At 35.7% G+C, this 18,571-nt stretch overlaps 1 protein-coding gene across 8 annotated transcripts in view; it reads right to left on the bottom strand.

Moving 5' to 3' along the window:
* The window catches only part of NBEA (neurobeachin), a 460,838-nt gene that overhangs the window by 69,518 nt on the left and 372,749 nt on the right, over positions 1 to 18,571 (bottom strand). For all 8 annotated transcript variants that reach the window (XM_071737478.1, XM_071737489.1, XM_071737508.1 and 5 more), the window contains 2 exons: positions 14,657 to 14,769; positions 5,177 to 5,317 (listed from right to left, as the gene is read on the bottom strand). In XM_071737478.1, the coding sequence (XP_071593579.1) occupies positions 5,177 to 5,317; positions 14,657 to 14,769 (254 nt within the window). The remainder of the gene's footprint in view (positions 1 to 5,176; positions 5,318 to 14,656; positions 14,770 to 18,571) is intronic.

Genomic DNA, 18,571 nt, shown 5'->3' with positions numbered 1-18,571 from the left:
ATTCAGAGCTTTCACTTGCTTTATCTCAGACCTCTCACATAATTTAAGGGTAATTTTTATTCTCTGAAAAGTCAAGTGCTTACATTATGTAAGCAGAATTCATATCTATATTCAATATACTCTTCTAAATACTGTTATTCTATGATAATGATTACTGTCATTTCATGTAAAGGTTTTGTTGCTGTGAAAGCTATAAAGCTACACAATGTTTTCATTATAACCCCATCCCTCTTTTTCCTAATATTCTGAATAAAATTCATGCGTTGTTCACTGCCAACAAGAAGAGAAATTTGCGGGTTACTTGATTACAATGAACACAAGCTTGAGCTGTGGCAATTTTTCCATTTCAGCAGCACTTCTCTCCCTCACCCTTTAACAGTGCCCAGTCCCATTTGGATCATTTATGGTGGGAGAAGGAGAAGGAAGGGGAAGGGATGTGTCATTATGAGACATGTCAAACAAAACTGTCTTTTCAGCCATTTTTAAGAGGACAAAAAAAGAATTTGGGGGTTTGTCAGTGACATACACCTTTTGTCTGATACATCTGTGACTGTCCTGCTCATACCTACCAAATAGGAGACTCAGATTCACTCAGATTTCAAGTCTTCCTCACCTTTAAATCTCACTAAAAAAATTGGTTTTAGCTCAGTCAGACCTGAGTCACATGAAATCCAGAATTTCTTCTACATTGTACAAGTATTTAAGTTATTGCAACAGAAACTGGAAAACAATTACTTTCTACAAACTTGCTGACCACAACCTGAAGGAATCCTGCACTCTGGCACTGCTCTCTGATCCAATGGCAATGTAAATGATCCACTCAGACACGAATTCTGCAACTGCAACTACAAGAGCAACTACATTCAATTGTACTATAGTTCTAGCCTATTTCACCTTAAAATGTGAAAACATTGATATCCACATTCAAGATTATATGGCATTCTGATGTAGTATGCTTTGTTAAATTATTCTGCTTAGTGTAACTCAAATACTGACTATCCCACATGGAAAGTGCATGAGAAAAACTGCTCTTTAACCAGTTGGTATTGTCACCTATCCATAAACTATGAATATTTAATTTCATCGATATAAAACAGGAACTGTGTCAATAGGACAGTGGATGCCTCTCCAAAATAGCTTTTATTCTGCTTGATATAGGAAAGTTGTGCATGACATTAGCTCAGATTTCCTAAGGAATAAGTTGACGTTCTTAGGCTTAGATCTAAAGATGAGAGATGGGCAAAATGTTCAAGCAGGGTTTGATTTCAGCAACACCTCAAAGGAGAGGAAGGCAATATTACACAAATTGTGGTGTTCTCTGTTATTTTTTATCATCATTAACCTGAACTACATGATAGGCTTTAATACATATTCTCTGTCTCTGTAAAGTAGTTATCTAACCTTCAGTAATCTGCCTCTTAACTTAGAAAGCTGATCACTTTCAAGAAACAGTTGATTTTTTAATATAGACCTACCATTTTTAGAGAACACGTGGGAATCATTTGTAATTATAGCAATAAAATTTTAAATAGGCTGTGACACACTTCAGAAGCTACTTAGAGGATTGTTTCCTGGTCTTTCAGAGTTCTAGTACTGCAGAGGGGGTCTGAAATGCACAATGGATTGGTTTACACAAAAATTTACAGACTAAGAATTATAATTATATTTACATATACATAATAATCATAGAATCATAGAATTGGCTGGGTTGGAAGAGACCTCAGAGATCATCAAGTCCAACCCTTGATCCACTACTGCTGCAGTTACCAGACCATGGCACTGAGTGCCACATCCAGTCTCTTTTTAAATATCTCCAGGGATGGAGAACCCACTACTTCTGGGGCAGCCCATTCCCATGTCTGATCACCCCCTCAGTAAAGAAATTCTTTCTAATATCCAACCTAAACCTCCCCCGGCACAACTTGAGACCGTGCCCTCTTGTCTTGCTGAGAGTTGCCTGGGAAAAGAGACCAACCCCCACCTGGCTACACCCTCCTTTCAGGGAGTTGTAGAGAGTGATGAGGTCTCCCCTGAGCCTCCTCTTCTCCAGGCTGAACAGCCCCAGCTCCCTCAGCCTCTCCTCATAGGATCTGTGCTCGAGACTGTATGTGTGTGTGCAGAGAGTTGTTCCAGAAAGTGCTGTATTGTTTTGGGAGAGTTTCAGGGTCAACTGTATGACCCTCAAGAGTGACAGCACCCAGTCTGATACTTGGCCTGGTGAAGCTGAATCATTGTTTACCCTGAAATTGCCTTCATTTTAATCAGAGTGTTCTTAAAGAAATATATGGAGCACACATAGACTTGTACAGCCAGCTCACCAATAATACAAACAGAAGCCTTCTAGCTTCTCTAGTAGCCCATAACTTCAATTAAGGATTACACTCTATTCTTTTAAGTATAATGAAAGGAAGAAGAACAAAATTATAATTGTTGTCATTATCAGGAGCTTCAACATATTATATGCTAGAACCACTGTCATATTTTCGAAAGTGTAATGAAATTGGTCAATTTTAAAGATGGAATTTTACTGGAAATTCCTAGTACACAAAAGAACTCAAGAGAAAACCATATTACCGGTGAAAAATTTAATAATGGCAAATCAGAGGCAGAGATTGATGATATCAAAATCAATTAAACAGGACAGAACTGAAGCTAAATCATGAAGTGCCTTTTATAAAAGTAGCCTGATAAGTGAGAAATGGAAAGCAAGACAGGGAAATATAAGGCAGTAAGGTGCAGATTCTCACAGAATTGAATCTGAAATATGGTATTACATGCAATGTTTTGAAGAGGAACCGACAGGAACCAGATTGCATCTGTCAAAGCCAAAAAGCAAGATTTTTAAGATTTTGTGGCAATTGCTCAGCTCTATATATACATATATCAGAGTGGCTGAAACTACTTTTCCCATTGCAACTACTGTTCCCTCCAACACAAAGACCAAGAGATGTAGTTTCTCCCCCTGAATCCCCATTACTTTATACTGTTCTGTTCTGCTTCTCAAGATCTCACTCAAAGATTACTTCTTGTCATGGCTTTTTGTTTGCTTGCTTGGTCACTTTCTTCTATTTCTCCTTTTTTCTTTCCCTTTTATTTTAATCTTTAGTTTGGTTCATCTTCTCCCACGATTTTATTTTACACTCCTCTTTTTTATTCTCAGTTTGTTGTCATTTTCTACCAAAATCTCTACTGAATAACTCCTCTTCATATGAATCTTCTCCAATCTCTTAAAATACTGAAAGCATTTTTCTGACTGAATCTCTGCATCTCTTCATGTTCCTGGACTAGACTGTAAATTACCTTTTATGAAATGTTCTTACCCAGACTTCTTCAGAAACTCATACCAAACACTAGCTTATAAAAATTCACAAGCAAGAAATCCTACTTAAGCTTCCAGAATCTGACTTAGCCTTATCTATCAACTTCACTGGCATAATCTTCTCCCTTGGGATTTCTCATCCTTTATTTTGCAGCCAAAAGTATCTCTCTAAGGATCAGTATGATTTTATAATCCCTATATCTATAATCTTTTACTGTCTCTATACACACTTTATTTTCAAATAAAGCCCTATCTGATCTCATCACATTATTTCTTTTTTCTCCTTTCTGAGAGTTAAACTTGCCCCATGTCTCTCTCACTTCTGCTGTCTCCTCCCAGTAGTGACTGCTTTCTTTGCTGGTCACTTCTATTTAAACAATCTCCAAACACCTATCTAGTTGTTATTTAAATTCTCCCTTCATTGTTTTCACCTTCTTGCCAGCAGCAAACTCTTCCCTGGAAAGCACTGCTCCTCCTTTTCTCTTCTGCTCAATACTCTCACATATACTGTTTGCTCTAACAAACCTAATTTGTCAGATCTGCAAATCCATCAAGGCAGAGACACGTTTCTCTTGCTCTTTTAGGGCAGAAGAGAAAGAGAGGCAAGAACACCTACAATATTCCATAAACAACAGTAGTAAAAATGACACAGCATTAGCCTAATACAGGAAATGAATACTCCTTGGTGTGCTGTACATTCAGCCTGTAAGCAAACTTCCAGACTTAAGTATTTGCTGACTGGTAAGAGGGAATCTTTTGTTGAATAGCAGCCAAAATTAATAGATAAACTTGCATACAAAACAACTGGTTTTAATACACTTCAAGGCAACAAAGAAGTACATGTCTACCTTAAAATGTGTTCACAATTCATTAATAATTTAGAAATATTTAAAAGGAATACAGTGATCATCCCACGTAGGACTGTAATCAATGTCCAGTTTTCCAAAGCTTAGGAAGTGTATCCTGATTTCTTCCTTTCTGAGCAGAAAAACAGGGCTTGTTAAGGGAACCTGTGATAACTGAAAACTCCTACCTGTAGCTTTCTGCAGCTCTGCTTTGCTTGGTTGTGTGCAAGCCATGCTTAGAATACATCTTATGTGACAGATTTTCATTGGCAGAATATAGTTAATGTTAGGTAATTACATAGCTACTCAAATTTTCATTACTGCAGGTTTCTCTGTGAAAGCTTTGGTCTCTTATCAGCAGTCCTTTTTCTGTAATTCACTGAACTCAGATTCATTCCATCTTTGAAGTTTAGCCTACTTCCCTGGATGTGATTTTGAGGATAGGATTTAAGGCTGAGGTTTCCAGAGCTGAAATAGCAGTTTGAAGTTAGATTCTACATTGTGAGATTTCTGAAAACTGTAAGTTATTTATTAATTGATAAGCATAGTTCATTTGTATAAAATATCACTCCTTACTGTTGTAGTGCAAAATTGGTTCTAGAATTCCTCTCTCAATATGACATAGTTTAATGCCCTCCTCACTAAAGGTTTTTCTTTAATGTTGTACATATATATCCCTAGCTGAATCCAATAAATCAACATGCAAGTAGTATCAGATTTCTGTATTGTCTGGAGACTTCTGTAGATGTACTCCTTTTTAGATGGATTTTCTTCATCACTTGCCACCTTATGCCTGTACCATTTTGTGTCTAAATATATTTCAGCTTGTTTGGGTAGGAAGGACCCCATGATCACTGTAAATGAGTATATGCAGCACAACTGGAGAATTTCTGAGCTTTTAAGGTGATTCTGTTAGAAAGCTACTTTATTTTTATAAAAAATTGAAACAGTGCTAAGTGACAGAAATGCTGTAAAAATACTAATGAAAACCAGGATCCAAAAAAATACTTACAATGCGAACAAGCCAAGCCAATGTAGAAGTTGATGTAGAGTAGTGGGTGTTGTAATGATAAGGTGGAGTCTGATCATCTTCCCATGTCTCATACCGCTCTGCATAGAAGACTGCTCTCTTTGGGTTCAAAGCACCAATGGGCTGCAAAGGGATCAGAGGCCAAACAAATTATCATCTGAAGTGCAGAGTGTCTGACATGTCACAGGTTAATTCTGCATTAAGATTCAGTTCATAGGAGACTCTGCAACCAAACTCATTCCATGCTGCAGTAATCGCTTCGCACTGCTGTAATCCTACAATTTCTTTTCCAAGGCCTTGTGTACTAAAAGTCTTATGACTTTCCTTATTTTAATTGACAAACGTAAGTGATCCACATCTGCAAACTTTCAAGGCCTTCTTGAAGTATGAGTTGTTTCCCAATTAATTCAGTAAGATTGTTCTGGAAATAGACTTATAAAACTGCATTTTAAATGCATTGAGGCCAAACTAATATTTCTGTTGCTGTCATTCACTATAATCACACAGCTAATGAAAACTGACTTTTGCTCACACAGGATACTTTGTAATGCACAGTTCATGATGAAAAGATTTCACGCGGAACTGCTGATGGTGTCTGGTGATACTAAGCAGAAATACTTAAAAACCATGCATAGTCCTGAAGGACTGGATCTACTTTCTTACTGAACAAAGCCAGGTTTTTCGGAGTGAAACAAACAAGCTCTGTACGTAAAAACAACAGGATTTGGAAATTATTTACAAATTCAAACTCCATTTGGGGCATACTTAACAGGTAATCTATACAAGCCAGATAAAAACAAAAGAAATGTAAGATGGTATTAAGAACTGTTAGTTTTGATATGTGTACTTAGGGGATAGATATTTTTCTATGTTTTTCCTAGCATGTTTTAGCTCATAACTTTTTTGCAAAATGGATTTGTCATTGTGTAATACGCAAACCCCTGGAGTAAATAAAACAGAAAGGATAAAATGTTAACATATATAAGGATCTTAAATCTGGTTTTCCAGGTGAAATAGTGGTGTATTTACTACCTATCTGCAAAGAATCTTCAGATTTTAGGTTCTGTAGCAAAATTAAACAAACACAAAGATTAATACTTAGGAGAGCACACACTTCCATGCTGAATAACTGTATAAACTTACAATAAGTCTAAATGATTATCTGTAGTTTTTAAATAAAAAAATTAAGTTAGAAACAATACTATTAAGGGAATTACAACTTGAAAACAAACATATAATCAGTAGCTTTTAACTTTTTTCAAAATTTTAACAGGTATTATTGCATTTGATTTCACAGCACAGCTTTTCTACTGAGTTAAAACCCAAATTCATTTGGAAGGGAAATACTAGTACATAATCAAATCAGTGTGTTTCACTACCCTACATATGTAACTGAACAATTTTAAAGCTACAAGTATTCTATTCTTTCAGAACTGGTATGGTTTCTGAGGTGGCTGTTAAAAAGGCTGACATAGAACATGCTGTTTTTCAATTTCACATATTAGTTTTTTTTAAATAGCAGTGTTTGTTGAACACTTACATTCTAAAACATCATGATTTCAGTATTTTTAGCATGAAACACTGTGGATGCTTAATACTTTGCTGTGTCATGGAGATGTTAATAGCTTTCTCATACGTGTAAAATGTATGAGTAATCCCTGAGGATCAGTGTTATCTGATGCAGATTGCACTGCAAAGCCTCACAAAACATTCTTTAAAGAGAAGTATGAGCCATTCCCTAACACTATCCAGGCTTGTTTCCCAACTATTGGAAAAAGAAAAAATAAATATTTGCATTTTCGTTATGTTCAGTTTTGTTACACATACCACCACTGCCAGGAAACTTGTTGGCATTATTATGAGCTATAAGTTGCCAATATATAAAAATGGTTATTCAACCCCTTTCTTGAAGGAGTCACTTATTAAAAGATGTTCTTTTTTCTACTAGATGACAAACCATGTATTTTGATAAATTGTATCAAGGCTCCAGGCTTCTTCGGGAACTGTATGGGACCTGCTGATACCAAGGTACCCCGTATCCAATTCCCTGACAGAACAAATTCCAGTCCCCAGATGCAAATTTCAGAAGCTAAAGCAGTGATTCACACCCCAGTCTCTTAACAAGAAACATTCACCCCCTCTGAGAAGGAAACACAAAATGGCAGACAAATTGGTGAGACTGTATTTTGTAATGCAAAAACACCCTGAGACCTCTTTCTTCCACTGTGAAGGTGCATTTTACCCCACTCTGCAGTTAATTCTGAGGCTAAGGAAGAGAGAGGTGTCATCTGTCACAATATTACTGTATATCTATGTTTGAAGGCACAATATAGAAGGAATGTGGTGCTTAAAGCAAGATTGAAACTCAGAACTTCAAGCCTTTCCAAATACATTTGAAGCTGATCAGATGTCTTTCCTCAAGTAAGCTGTGTTTTCATTCTTCACTGTAAATTGATTACAGTAACAAGAGCTGTGAAGCATAACTCCTGCACAAAAATAATTACAAAGTATTTTATTTTACAGACGAGCAAAATTTTAATGATGGTTTAACCCCTAGCTTTGAATAAAGCTTAGGGAAAAAAAAGAAAAATAATTAAAAATAATTTTTATATTGTTGTATTTAATGAAAAGATACTTTCTCTCAAGAACTTGACAATAATTTTCCAAAGTCACATAAAACACTAATGCAAACACATCATCATGTTCTCTCACTTCTTCAGGGAGAAGTGCTATTTCAATTTAAAAGATAAAATATCTAAGGTTGTAAGATTGTGTATTCCCATTTTCATTTAAAAATGCCTGCACAAGTAGCTAAAAATAATCTACTTTCAGAAGACACATGTTCAATTTATTAAATGATAAACCTAAAAAGCTGTATTCTGAAGATTACCTTCATCCTCATCAATATTCTTTTCAGTGTCAGAATCCATTTTTCTTTCAATTATTTTAGGATTCATTTCAAGGAATATGCTGTAATGTACAAAATATCTGCTGAATAAAACAGACTCTTTAAGTGAAATATCATGAGAGTCATTCCTCTTCTTGCGTGGTATGGAAATTTTCATGTGAAAATCTCTGGGAAGAATATTTTCTGGGAATCACCCCTCCTTATCCCAGAGGGAAGGAAGGAAAAAAAGAAACAAGGAGGTGAAGTAGAGCTGACCTTCAGCTAGAAAGTCTCACCTCTACTTCTCTGGGCAGATCTTAGATTGGATGACCTTGTCACCTGGATGGTAGCCAAGTACTCAGGAGATATAGGTTCATTTCTGTCATTCTGCAAAGATTCCCAGTTTTCCTGGGTAAACTGCTTCAGTATGACCATAATCTGCAATACAAAGTGTGCTAGAAATCCCTGAGCTACTGCTAGAGAGACTGGGATGCAAACATCTCTGTTTCTGCAGAGATGACAACTGAAATCTCCAAACTTGTGTCACTTTTCAAAGGCTGTGTCACTACTGCACTGCGAAGAGAGGAGAGCTGGGAGCTGCACTGTGCTCATACAACTGCAGCTTCTGGCTCAGTGTTACACCAGTGATCTCTGGCCTGTGGTGAATAAATACAAGAAACATCTCTTTTCTCCTTTTTTTGCACGGTAATGGAGAATAATATTGGAAATGTTTCCGTGCACATTAATGGAACCCTTCTCCCTGATGCAGGAAACCATACGCGTGAAAAATGCTAATGGAAAGTGCTCAACTTTGTCTTTTTTTTATTCCTGTGTGATTTAAAAACTTGCTGGTTGGTCACAAATAGATTATCTTGTGTGTACCAAACAACCAGGAACTTCATGAAAGTGAAAACTTAGATAAATAGATCACCATGGAGCGGATTCAGAGAGGTCTGCTCCTGGCTTCCTTACAGGCTTTTTGATGTCCACGTGGCAAAATGGTGTTACCCAAAGAAATGGTAAAAGTAGAGCCATGAATGTCTGTCAGTAGAGACACACATTTTCTGTAAAGCCTTTGAAACTGGGTTGTATGAACTCCAACCTAAGCCAGTTTTACTCTGATGGAGCATGTGTCCTGTTGGAGACTTTTTCCAAGAGTTAGAGTGCCATTCTCAGTCCAGAAATTCAATGAATATGATTTAAATTTGGCTATAAACTGGAGATAAATCTTATTTACAGATCTATCCCAGCATCTTCACGTAATGGAAGAAAATAATTTTATTTCCATTTCAATGAGATTCATTGCAGTGCAAACTGGTTAAATGACTTGCACAAATAATACAAAGGCAAGGCTCAATCCCTGTACTGTCTCAGTCCATTACTTTGACTGTAAAACTAGTAAAGAAACTGAATTTGAGTAAAATTGTTCTGAACATTAAATAAAAAGTTCTTTCTATAATGTTATATAAAATGCTTTTTCTAAACACATAATTTGTCTTTTTTATTTTTAAAAAACCCTCCATAAGGACTTGTACAAAATAGCATTATCTTTTCATAAAATGGTTTTATAGGATACACTTTACTCTCCAATCAACCAAAAAACCTCACCATATAACAGTGCCTATTCAGCCACTTCTCTTCTGGTGTACTAGAAGCTGCTGTTTGAGTTTATTTTATGCTTCTTTTTCCATTTAAAAATAAAGTAAGTATTTACATTAACATTAAAACCACACTGCTATTTCTGTCACTCTTTTTATCTGGCTAATCTCTTTAGACATCTGGCCTTTGAACCACTGTATTGTCAAGACATCCAGTGTTTATATCCACTGGACATGTTGTGTTAGCTCATGTAATATTTACTGTTTTGCCAGCTATCTTCACAGGACTACATTCTCTCATGAGAGCAGAAGTGAACGTAGCATCCTATTTATCCAGCCATGGAAATATTCAGGTTATCTTGACTCTAATTCATGCAGCAGCTACCTTACATTATTATCTCTATTTTTGTAATGGACTCTACAAAACTGTAGCTGTGTACAAAAGAAATCTTGAGTCTTACTTTATTAGATCTGGCTGAGTTTTTCCTCACTACTTCCTTTTCTATTACAAAAAAGCCACACACATAAAAACAACAACAACAACAACAACAACAAATACAGAAGAAAAAACAAAGCAAAACCAAAAACCACCAATAACCTTTAAGCAGGACATCTTAGGATGGTACTTTAAATTTTGAAGTAAATTACATTTTTATCCAAATTTTTCAACAGCTTTTGTTTGTTGGTTGGTTGGTTTAGGTTTTTTGTTGTTGGTTTGTTTTTTGGTTTTGGTTTTTAGTATATCAACATTGCCAAAAATAAGAGTTCTGGCATATTCAGAGTACCTGAGTTTCACTCAGTGAATGAACTTTTTATTTAAGAAAATAAATTGTTTAACTGTGTGGCTTAAACCAAATGAGAATCAAACTAATTTTCCTTCTGATGGTAGAGCTGTGTGTGGAAAAAAAGGAGTTATTATTTTATTTTTCCAGTGAGAGTGGCTCTTGCTAAGACCATAACACTCCATTCCACAGCATACACTTTTTTGGAAGTACTGTGGGGTTTGCCTTGAAATATTCACACTTTGGTGAATTAATTTGCATTATTACATTGAGAAGCCTGGGGCTTTATCACTTCCTTTTCTTGAAATGGCACAGTAATAAGGAAAAGTGGTTATGCTTATCACCACCCGTCAGCCAAATACCTTCTATATTAACAAAATATAATTTTTTCCACTCGATGAATGGGTGTGTGATGTCTCATACACATGTCAATATTAGTATTACTTTGCCTGGTGAAGAAATAATTTTATTTAACAGGTTGTATGACTGGAAGTAAATGAGGAGAAATTCCCATTTACACTTTAATGAGCAGGGACAATGCAGCATGTCAAACCCATGCATTCATATCATTTAGGAGTAAAAGTCATAGGATTTGGTGCAAACAAACTACATCATATTTTAAATGTGTTGAAACTCCAAAACCAGTGTCGAGTTAGGGCTGCATGCACATCACCCATGCTAATGTTTAATACCCTACCTAGGTATTCTTCCAAAGGAAATCTCTGTTAAGAAGAAAATAAGCAGATCACCTGGTGGTTTGATAGGGAAAAGATAATCTACGTATCTATGACAGCCTCTTTCATTAGCTTTTCATCCTGTCAAACAATAAATATAACCTTTAACCTTGTATATGTAATGAATAAAACTTGAGCCTAAACTGTCTAATCAAATGAGAGTTCCAATATATCCTACTGCTACAGCACCTTCAGTGCTCATGGGCCCTGGTTTTAAATCTGAAATGATACATAAAAGTAAAAGCTAAAGCCCTGACTAATTAATTTCAAAGCACCTCCAATTAAAAGGGCATAGGAATATTAAGACTAATACTTAAATACAATTTTTTGGAGAGAGCAAGCAACATTTGGGATCCAAAAGTACTGCTACAAGGAGTGTTACACAAAACCAGAATAAAATGGAATGGAAGGAAAAGACAAGTTACATGTTCAAGAGGGCTTTGCAGAAATGTAAATATTTAAGTTTGAGATAATGCAAAAAGCTTATGTTTTACTCTGCCACTGACACTGTAAGCAAACCAAACACATCTAATTTCACTTCCAGAATACATATAAATTACATTAGGGTGTATGTTCACTTAGAAGTAGCGATATCACAAAGGTGGGGGGGTCATATTTTATGCAGAAAGCCTAGGAATAAAAGGCTAAAAGATTTCAAAAGGAATAGGGTCAATTATCACAGTTGTCACAAGAGCTTTGCATGATCGTTGTACAATTGCACACAAATTGTTTTCAAAGAAGTTTGATTTAGTATTTATATTTAGCTACCAAATCTTTTTTAAACAAAAAAAACCCCACAAAGCATGATAGCTGGTTTCACTTTTAGTTTCATTGCTTTTTTTGCCTTTTACCACATATATAATAGTGCTGGAACTCTAAATTGTTTCAAACGATTGTTTAAGGGTTATTAATTGCCAAATATTAAAGACAGAGGCTTTGTGAAACCTAAGAAGGGCAGACCTGTGGGAAGGCAGAAGGTCAGGAATTGACAAGGGAGATTTTATCCACCAACAGCTTAGCTGGAGGTTCTGATTTGCAATCAAATCTGCAGGAACTTTTCTCCATTGCAGGGTAAAATCTGACAGAAGGAAGTGGCTCCTCATGGAAAGGATGCTGTCTGTGTCTGCCCCAAAGGTCTGGCTGAAGCTTGATGGCAAACCCTGGCTCAATAATGTGAACAATAAATCACTAACTCCTGCTTTTAAGCACTAAGCTACTCAGGATTCACCTCCCTAACAAGGAAAGAAGGGGCTTACTTACAGATACAGGATAATGTTGAAAATAAAAATAGAATTGCCAAGGAAGGTTTTTACTGATAGTGCACAAAATGAACCAGGATGCAAGTAATGTATAACAGCCCAAGTAAGGGCATTTCATATTAACTGGCCAGTGCCTTTTACAAAAAATCATTAATCTATGTTTCCCTTAATCTGTTGTGAAATGAAACTTATCAGATGTTATGATAACAAACACTGGAAAAAAACTGACCATTATCTCTCTTTTATCCTGAGAGATCCCACAACACTTTACAGATTTCACATGTGTTTTCTCAAACATCTATGGGATAAAAAGCATCCCAGATCTTGTCAAAAAGACCATTCTCCTTAACTAGTTTTGTGCAGACTTGTTTTTAGTGGTCAAAAACCTAGATTTTCCAGAGAAAACCACCGGTAGCTTTTGAGTAAGAGAATTCAGTTACCAGACTAGATAAGAAAAGGTTCTCAGGCAAAATACTACGGTGTACATAGCACAGACTCTTGAAGAAAAATAAATAACTGGGGACTTGATTTTGTATTTCCTTTCAAGAGAGAGCACTACTAGGAGTGCAATGGTACTTAATAAGCTCTACAAGCACTAATTCCATAATGAGTCTTTACTAACTCATGAGGAAAATCTATCTGTTCAACTATCATCCTGCTTCCTGTAGTGATTACACACTTTAATAAGCTGCCAGAAAAATCTGGATTCAACCAAGACTAAATACCTAAAGAATGATTCATGAGATGCAGTCTAATCTCAGTCATAGAATCATAGAATGGTTTGGGTTGGAAGGGGCCCTAAGATCACCCAGTTCCAACCCCCCTGCATGGGCAGGGACACCTCCCACCAGACCAGGTTGCTCAAGGTTTCATTCAACCTGGCCTTGAACATTTCCAGGTAGGGGACAGCCAGCCACAGCTTCTTTGGACAACCTGTTCCAGTGTCTCACCACCCTCAAATTACAGAATTTCTTCCTAATGTCCAACCTAAATCTCCCCTCTTCAAGTTTCAAACCATTTCCCCTTGTCCTCTCACTACACACCTGTGTAAAAAGCCCAACCCCAGCTTTCTTGTAGGCCTCCTTCAGATATTGGAGTTACTCAGATATCTTGTTGCACTTCACCACACGCACTGCTATTAGTATCAGAAAGTAAATCTGAATCTTTTCTGAAAAGTGTAAAGGTCTTAATGACATTTTTATCACTATAAACAACTAAAAACCAGAAGTATTTTCAAACACGCTAGGGAACAAGCCAGTGAAATGATTACTGATTGTTATTTAACCCACAGATATGGATTTTCTTTTATTGTACCTGGTACAGATTAAAAGGGTATTTAATATAAGCAAAAAAGAAATTTTTGAAACACGGTATTGTGACAGGAAAGAAGTTCTACACAAGTATCAACCAACTTGTTTACATCTGAGGCATACTGTGAATGCAGTTTAATTTTGTGTTTTATTTACTTATTCAGTTATCCAAGAAGAAAAGAAATTTAGGTGCCTCTATCTACTATTATGCAATCAGGTCGTACTTCATTTGTTTTAGAAGTCTCACAAAAGCAAGATCCCAGAAACAGTTACAATACAGCTAAAGGTACTGCCCAAAAGGAATGTGAGATCTTTCCAGTGCAAGTAAAGATGTTTACTTGCAAGAAGAGGAGAAAAGAAAAACAGACTTAAAGGAAGAAACCCCAGAAACCCCCATCCCTGACCAGCAGAGGCTGGTGCACAGGGTTGCAGAATAGGTCTTGGGAGTCATTTTCTCCTTTCCAGTCGTATTCCTAAAGCCAGCAGGTGACAGCCTCTTGTGGTTTTGAGTCAAAATTAAACTATTATCAAACAAAAAGGAGGTGCTGCCTACTCTATCCACTGCAAAACAAAGTACAAAATTAGTCCAAGCTTTTTATTTCCAAAGTATAAGCTTTCATAAACTAAGGAAGATAATTAGTGAGATAAAGGGGTCTGACACACTCACGAACCATAATTCAGAAAGCACAGAGGAGTTACAGGCTTGGAACCCGATCAGCCAGGGACATTCAAATAGGATGGTGTAAAGATTCAGAATAAAATTATTCTTAAATAGAAAGGTCTATTTCAGACTTTTCTGATTTTAAGATAAAGACCTAACTAGCCTAGAAATGCAAACCAAAATCTCTTCCTAAAAGGCAGGCTAAATGTCTTTGGCAGAGTTGAAGCATACCTTTGAAAGATCCCTGAAGTTGCCTGGTAGGGTCAGGTCTAACTCTTCAGACTCATAGTTTGTTAAAACCCATGGAAATACAGGGTATTGGTTCAGATCATTGTATGTTCGTCCTAATAAGAAAGAAAACATTTTTAAAATTAGTAAATAGTTCCAAACTTCTCCAGCTGAAATCTAGTTACTATGGCTTTTGCATCGGATGTTTCCAGTTCCCACCACTTGAGAAAATCAAATTTAAATCTTCCAGACAAAAGCAGCCATTTTGATGCACTTGAATCAGAAGTCAGTGAAGAAACCATCACAATATAAAGAGCACAGTATCTTTCAAGATCAACTAGAACCCACATTATGCCAATAAACATTCCTTTATTTCCATGAAGCTATAGTCATAGCATGCATGCTGAAATCTAAAACTGCTGGTCTATTATTTTCCTATACAGTACCATTATCTGGCAAAGATTAAATGAGTGTCCAACAAGAAGGGGCTAAGTTTGAGGTCTGCAAATCTAGGCTTATTTTAGACTATATTAATCCATTAATCCCCACAACTCTTCTTCAATGAAGAACTGGTGAGATTTATCTGCAGCAGTGGAAAAAAAGAAAAAATGGTGGAAGGAAGCATGTTTGCTTTAACAATATTTCTTAGCCACTTTGAACATTAAAAAACATTATCTTACCCTTATATGACAGAGCTGACAGCCCCAGGCCACTCTCCAAACAGAGAAAGAAACACTGCTAACATCCCAGCAGCTCAGATGTGCAAAAACATCTTTAGACACAGTTTCAAAAGTACAATATGCAACTAAAGTGAACTGAAAATTATGAATTCATCACCAGGAAAAGTGTTTGGGACAGGCTGTTACTTCTGTGTCGACTGGTATTTAGGAGTATCTAACATTTTAGTGGTAAGACAAACCAAGTTGCTCAGTACAGACCCATCCACCTTATTGATTTACTGAGAACCACACAATATGCAACATAACTCTTAAAAAAAAAATACATCAGGTCATAAATATATGTGTGTGTGTATTTCTCTAATATAATTAGCAGACTGAAATAACCCAGGTTAACAATTCCCAGTCCTGCAGCAGATTTACAGCCCTGTCTCACTAACTGCTTCCTTCCAGATTCTGGACAGATTCCTGGGGTACAAAACCCAGCCCAGGAAAACACAGGCTTCCTTGTTCTGAGTAGCATTTGCAATTGCAATTTTCCACAAAAATCAGCTCTGCTTTAATGAAATGTGAAACTTTTGCTGCTCTACAAACACCTTGTTTTTTCAATACAAGTTGATGAACAGGAACCATGTTTCTATTATGCACACAGCTTTACTCCAAATAGGAAAAGTGTTAACAACTCTATGTTTTCATTTTAAAATTTTGAAATGGTACATGCTCACAAGAATTAAAAAAAAAAAAAAAAAAAAAAAAAGTGCAAACACAACTTTTTTCAAAACAGCAATACCAGCACTGCATGCCACATACAAATAAAGATGGATAGAAACAAAAATACTTCTTTAGGATCAACAATGCAAACCATTCTCAGACAGAATGAGAATTTATCACGCAATCACATCAAGAAATACATTAGAATTTATCTACATGAGGGGGCAAAAGGAAAGGTACTCTCTGGCAGAATATTGTTTTAGAGTTATGAAGGTGCGTTCTAGATGTCTTGAAGTAAGACTGCTCTGCCTCATATTCCACATTTCTTAAATCAGAGTATTTTTTTTGTATTTTGTGAGGAATTAATTGAAGAGGATTTTTAAAGTTTCTTGAGATGGCAAATCTAATATTATACAGAATATGGCCTTTACAGAAATATACCCTTGTACAATAAATGTTTTTCCAACCATTTGAATCCTCAATTAAGTTCACAAAAAAGCATGTAAAAAGGTTATTGAAAAGAAAGACATTTTTGCTTACGTTGACAACAGACTGAAAAAAAAATTGAGATTTGGGAAGAAAATGCCTGAGGTGACTGAGGTGACTGTCACAAAGCATAAGCAAAAATAATGATTCTGCAGGATGAAAAGTTTTATGAAAAAGAGCTCACAGTAATAAAGGCTTTCAATTTAAAACACTTTATAGAAATACCTGGAAAGATAAAAGCCCACTTTTGCAAAATTTTGAAAGAAAATGAGTTTTCATCTCAAAATTGAGATTTTTCCCATATTGAGATTTTAAATCATTTTTATATTAATTTCATTTCAATATTCAGTCAAGATTTTGACATTTGGTCCCTATTCCACATAGGAGAGCCATAAATGTGTGAATAGAGCAAGAAAAAAAGCAATCCCAACACTGCAGTAACTCTCATGTGTGCATTAATTTACCTCAAATCAGAAATAATTTGAAGTAGTTTTTGTCTCAGTATAGGTAGGATAAGCTACAAAGAATGTAGCCTTAGTAATCATGTGTTTGATAAATATATTTTCATGACAAAATAAACAAAATATGGACTCCTCTGCTATCTCAATACTTATAAAATGCATTTTATTTATGAAGGTATTTACTACTAATAATAGGTTTTTATTTGTTTAGTAAAAAGGGTTGTATTTATTTTTCTCAATTCAACATTTTTCTTTTTAATATCAAGAAATAAGAATTGCTCAGGAATAGGAGCCCTAATTTAAATTGTGAAAGGAGACCAAACTTACATGGTAAGACCACACATGTATGCTTACCTGAGTGGAAGACACTGATCTAGGCCTGTAATGGGATTACAAATCCCTAATGCTAAACATGCATAAATATTAGTGGCTTAACTTTATTAAGAATGCTTTCTTCATCAGTTCTGGCTTCACAATGATTATTTTCAGAGTAATGTCAGCAGACTAATATATTTAGCCATCTCATCAATTGTCTGGTGCTTCCAGCAAGAATCTTTTGGTCCTTTCTTTAGCTAAATAAATATAAAACATAAACGTGTACCGCTATGGGTAGTCCCTATACCTCTTCAGAAGTGTCAGATTTTTCCCCAAGTAGGCTCACAGAGATTAATATTAAGGGCTGAATATTAAATATCACAAGCCTATGACACTAATCTACTTGAACAATAAAACTGAGGCATAGTAAATGAGATCTCAGAAATACTGGATATGTTTCTTCATTAAAAAAACTTTTTAATTAAACCATCCAATTTAATGTTTTTATATGGCACTTTAGTTTTGAAGGTAAAGTGAGCCAGAGACAGCTGACAAAGAAATTATAACTGCAATTCCTTGGTGAAAATGTTAATGACAGCAAAATATTGTTTAATTAGATGATTGCAGCATCTGGATTAACACTCTTTAAGTGTGATGTTCCTGTGCTTGTCTGCTTCTTCACACTTTACAGACATTTTGTCATCTCTAGGTCATTAGGAAAGAATTTTTAATGATTTTTCTAGAAGCAAGTAGTTCGAGTTACATCTAATTAGATGACAATAATAAGCCCAACACATGCAGTAGCTAAATATATACATAATTAACCAGTGAGGGCTTGTACATCACAGACTAAAAAAGTGGAAAATGCTAAACAGGAGGAAAAAAGAGGGAGTGGGAAGAAGTTTATGTGAATTTATTACCTGACTGAAGATGTCATTTTTTCCACAAACCTTTAAAAATAATCCCTTTCCACTACAAGGAATGACTTAAATAAAATTATGGTTATAATCAGTCTCCGCTTCTTTTAAGAGCTGTGGCAGGGAGGATTTAAAAGAATTAGAATTCCAACAAATACAAATGCAAACATACATTTAATCTACTGCAATGTGAAAACAAAAACCAGCAGAAATCAGTTGAATTCTGAGAAACTGATTTCAAAACTAGAATTTTAATCAAAATAATGGGTACTGCGACCATATTATAAAATTACTTCTTGTTCCCACTCCTCTTTATTACCATGGGGTTGCATTTAAGTACTTTTTTCAATA

The sequence above is a fragment of the Heliangelus exortis genome, chromosome 1 (genome assembly GCF_036169615.1).
Source record: "Heliangelus exortis chromosome 1, bHelExo1.hap1, whole genome shotgun sequence".
Lineage (NCBI taxonomy): Eukaryota > Metazoa > Chordata > Aves > Apodiformes > Trochilidae > Heliangelus > Heliangelus exortis.
This window is presented reverse-complemented; position numbering and strand designations above follow the sequence as displayed.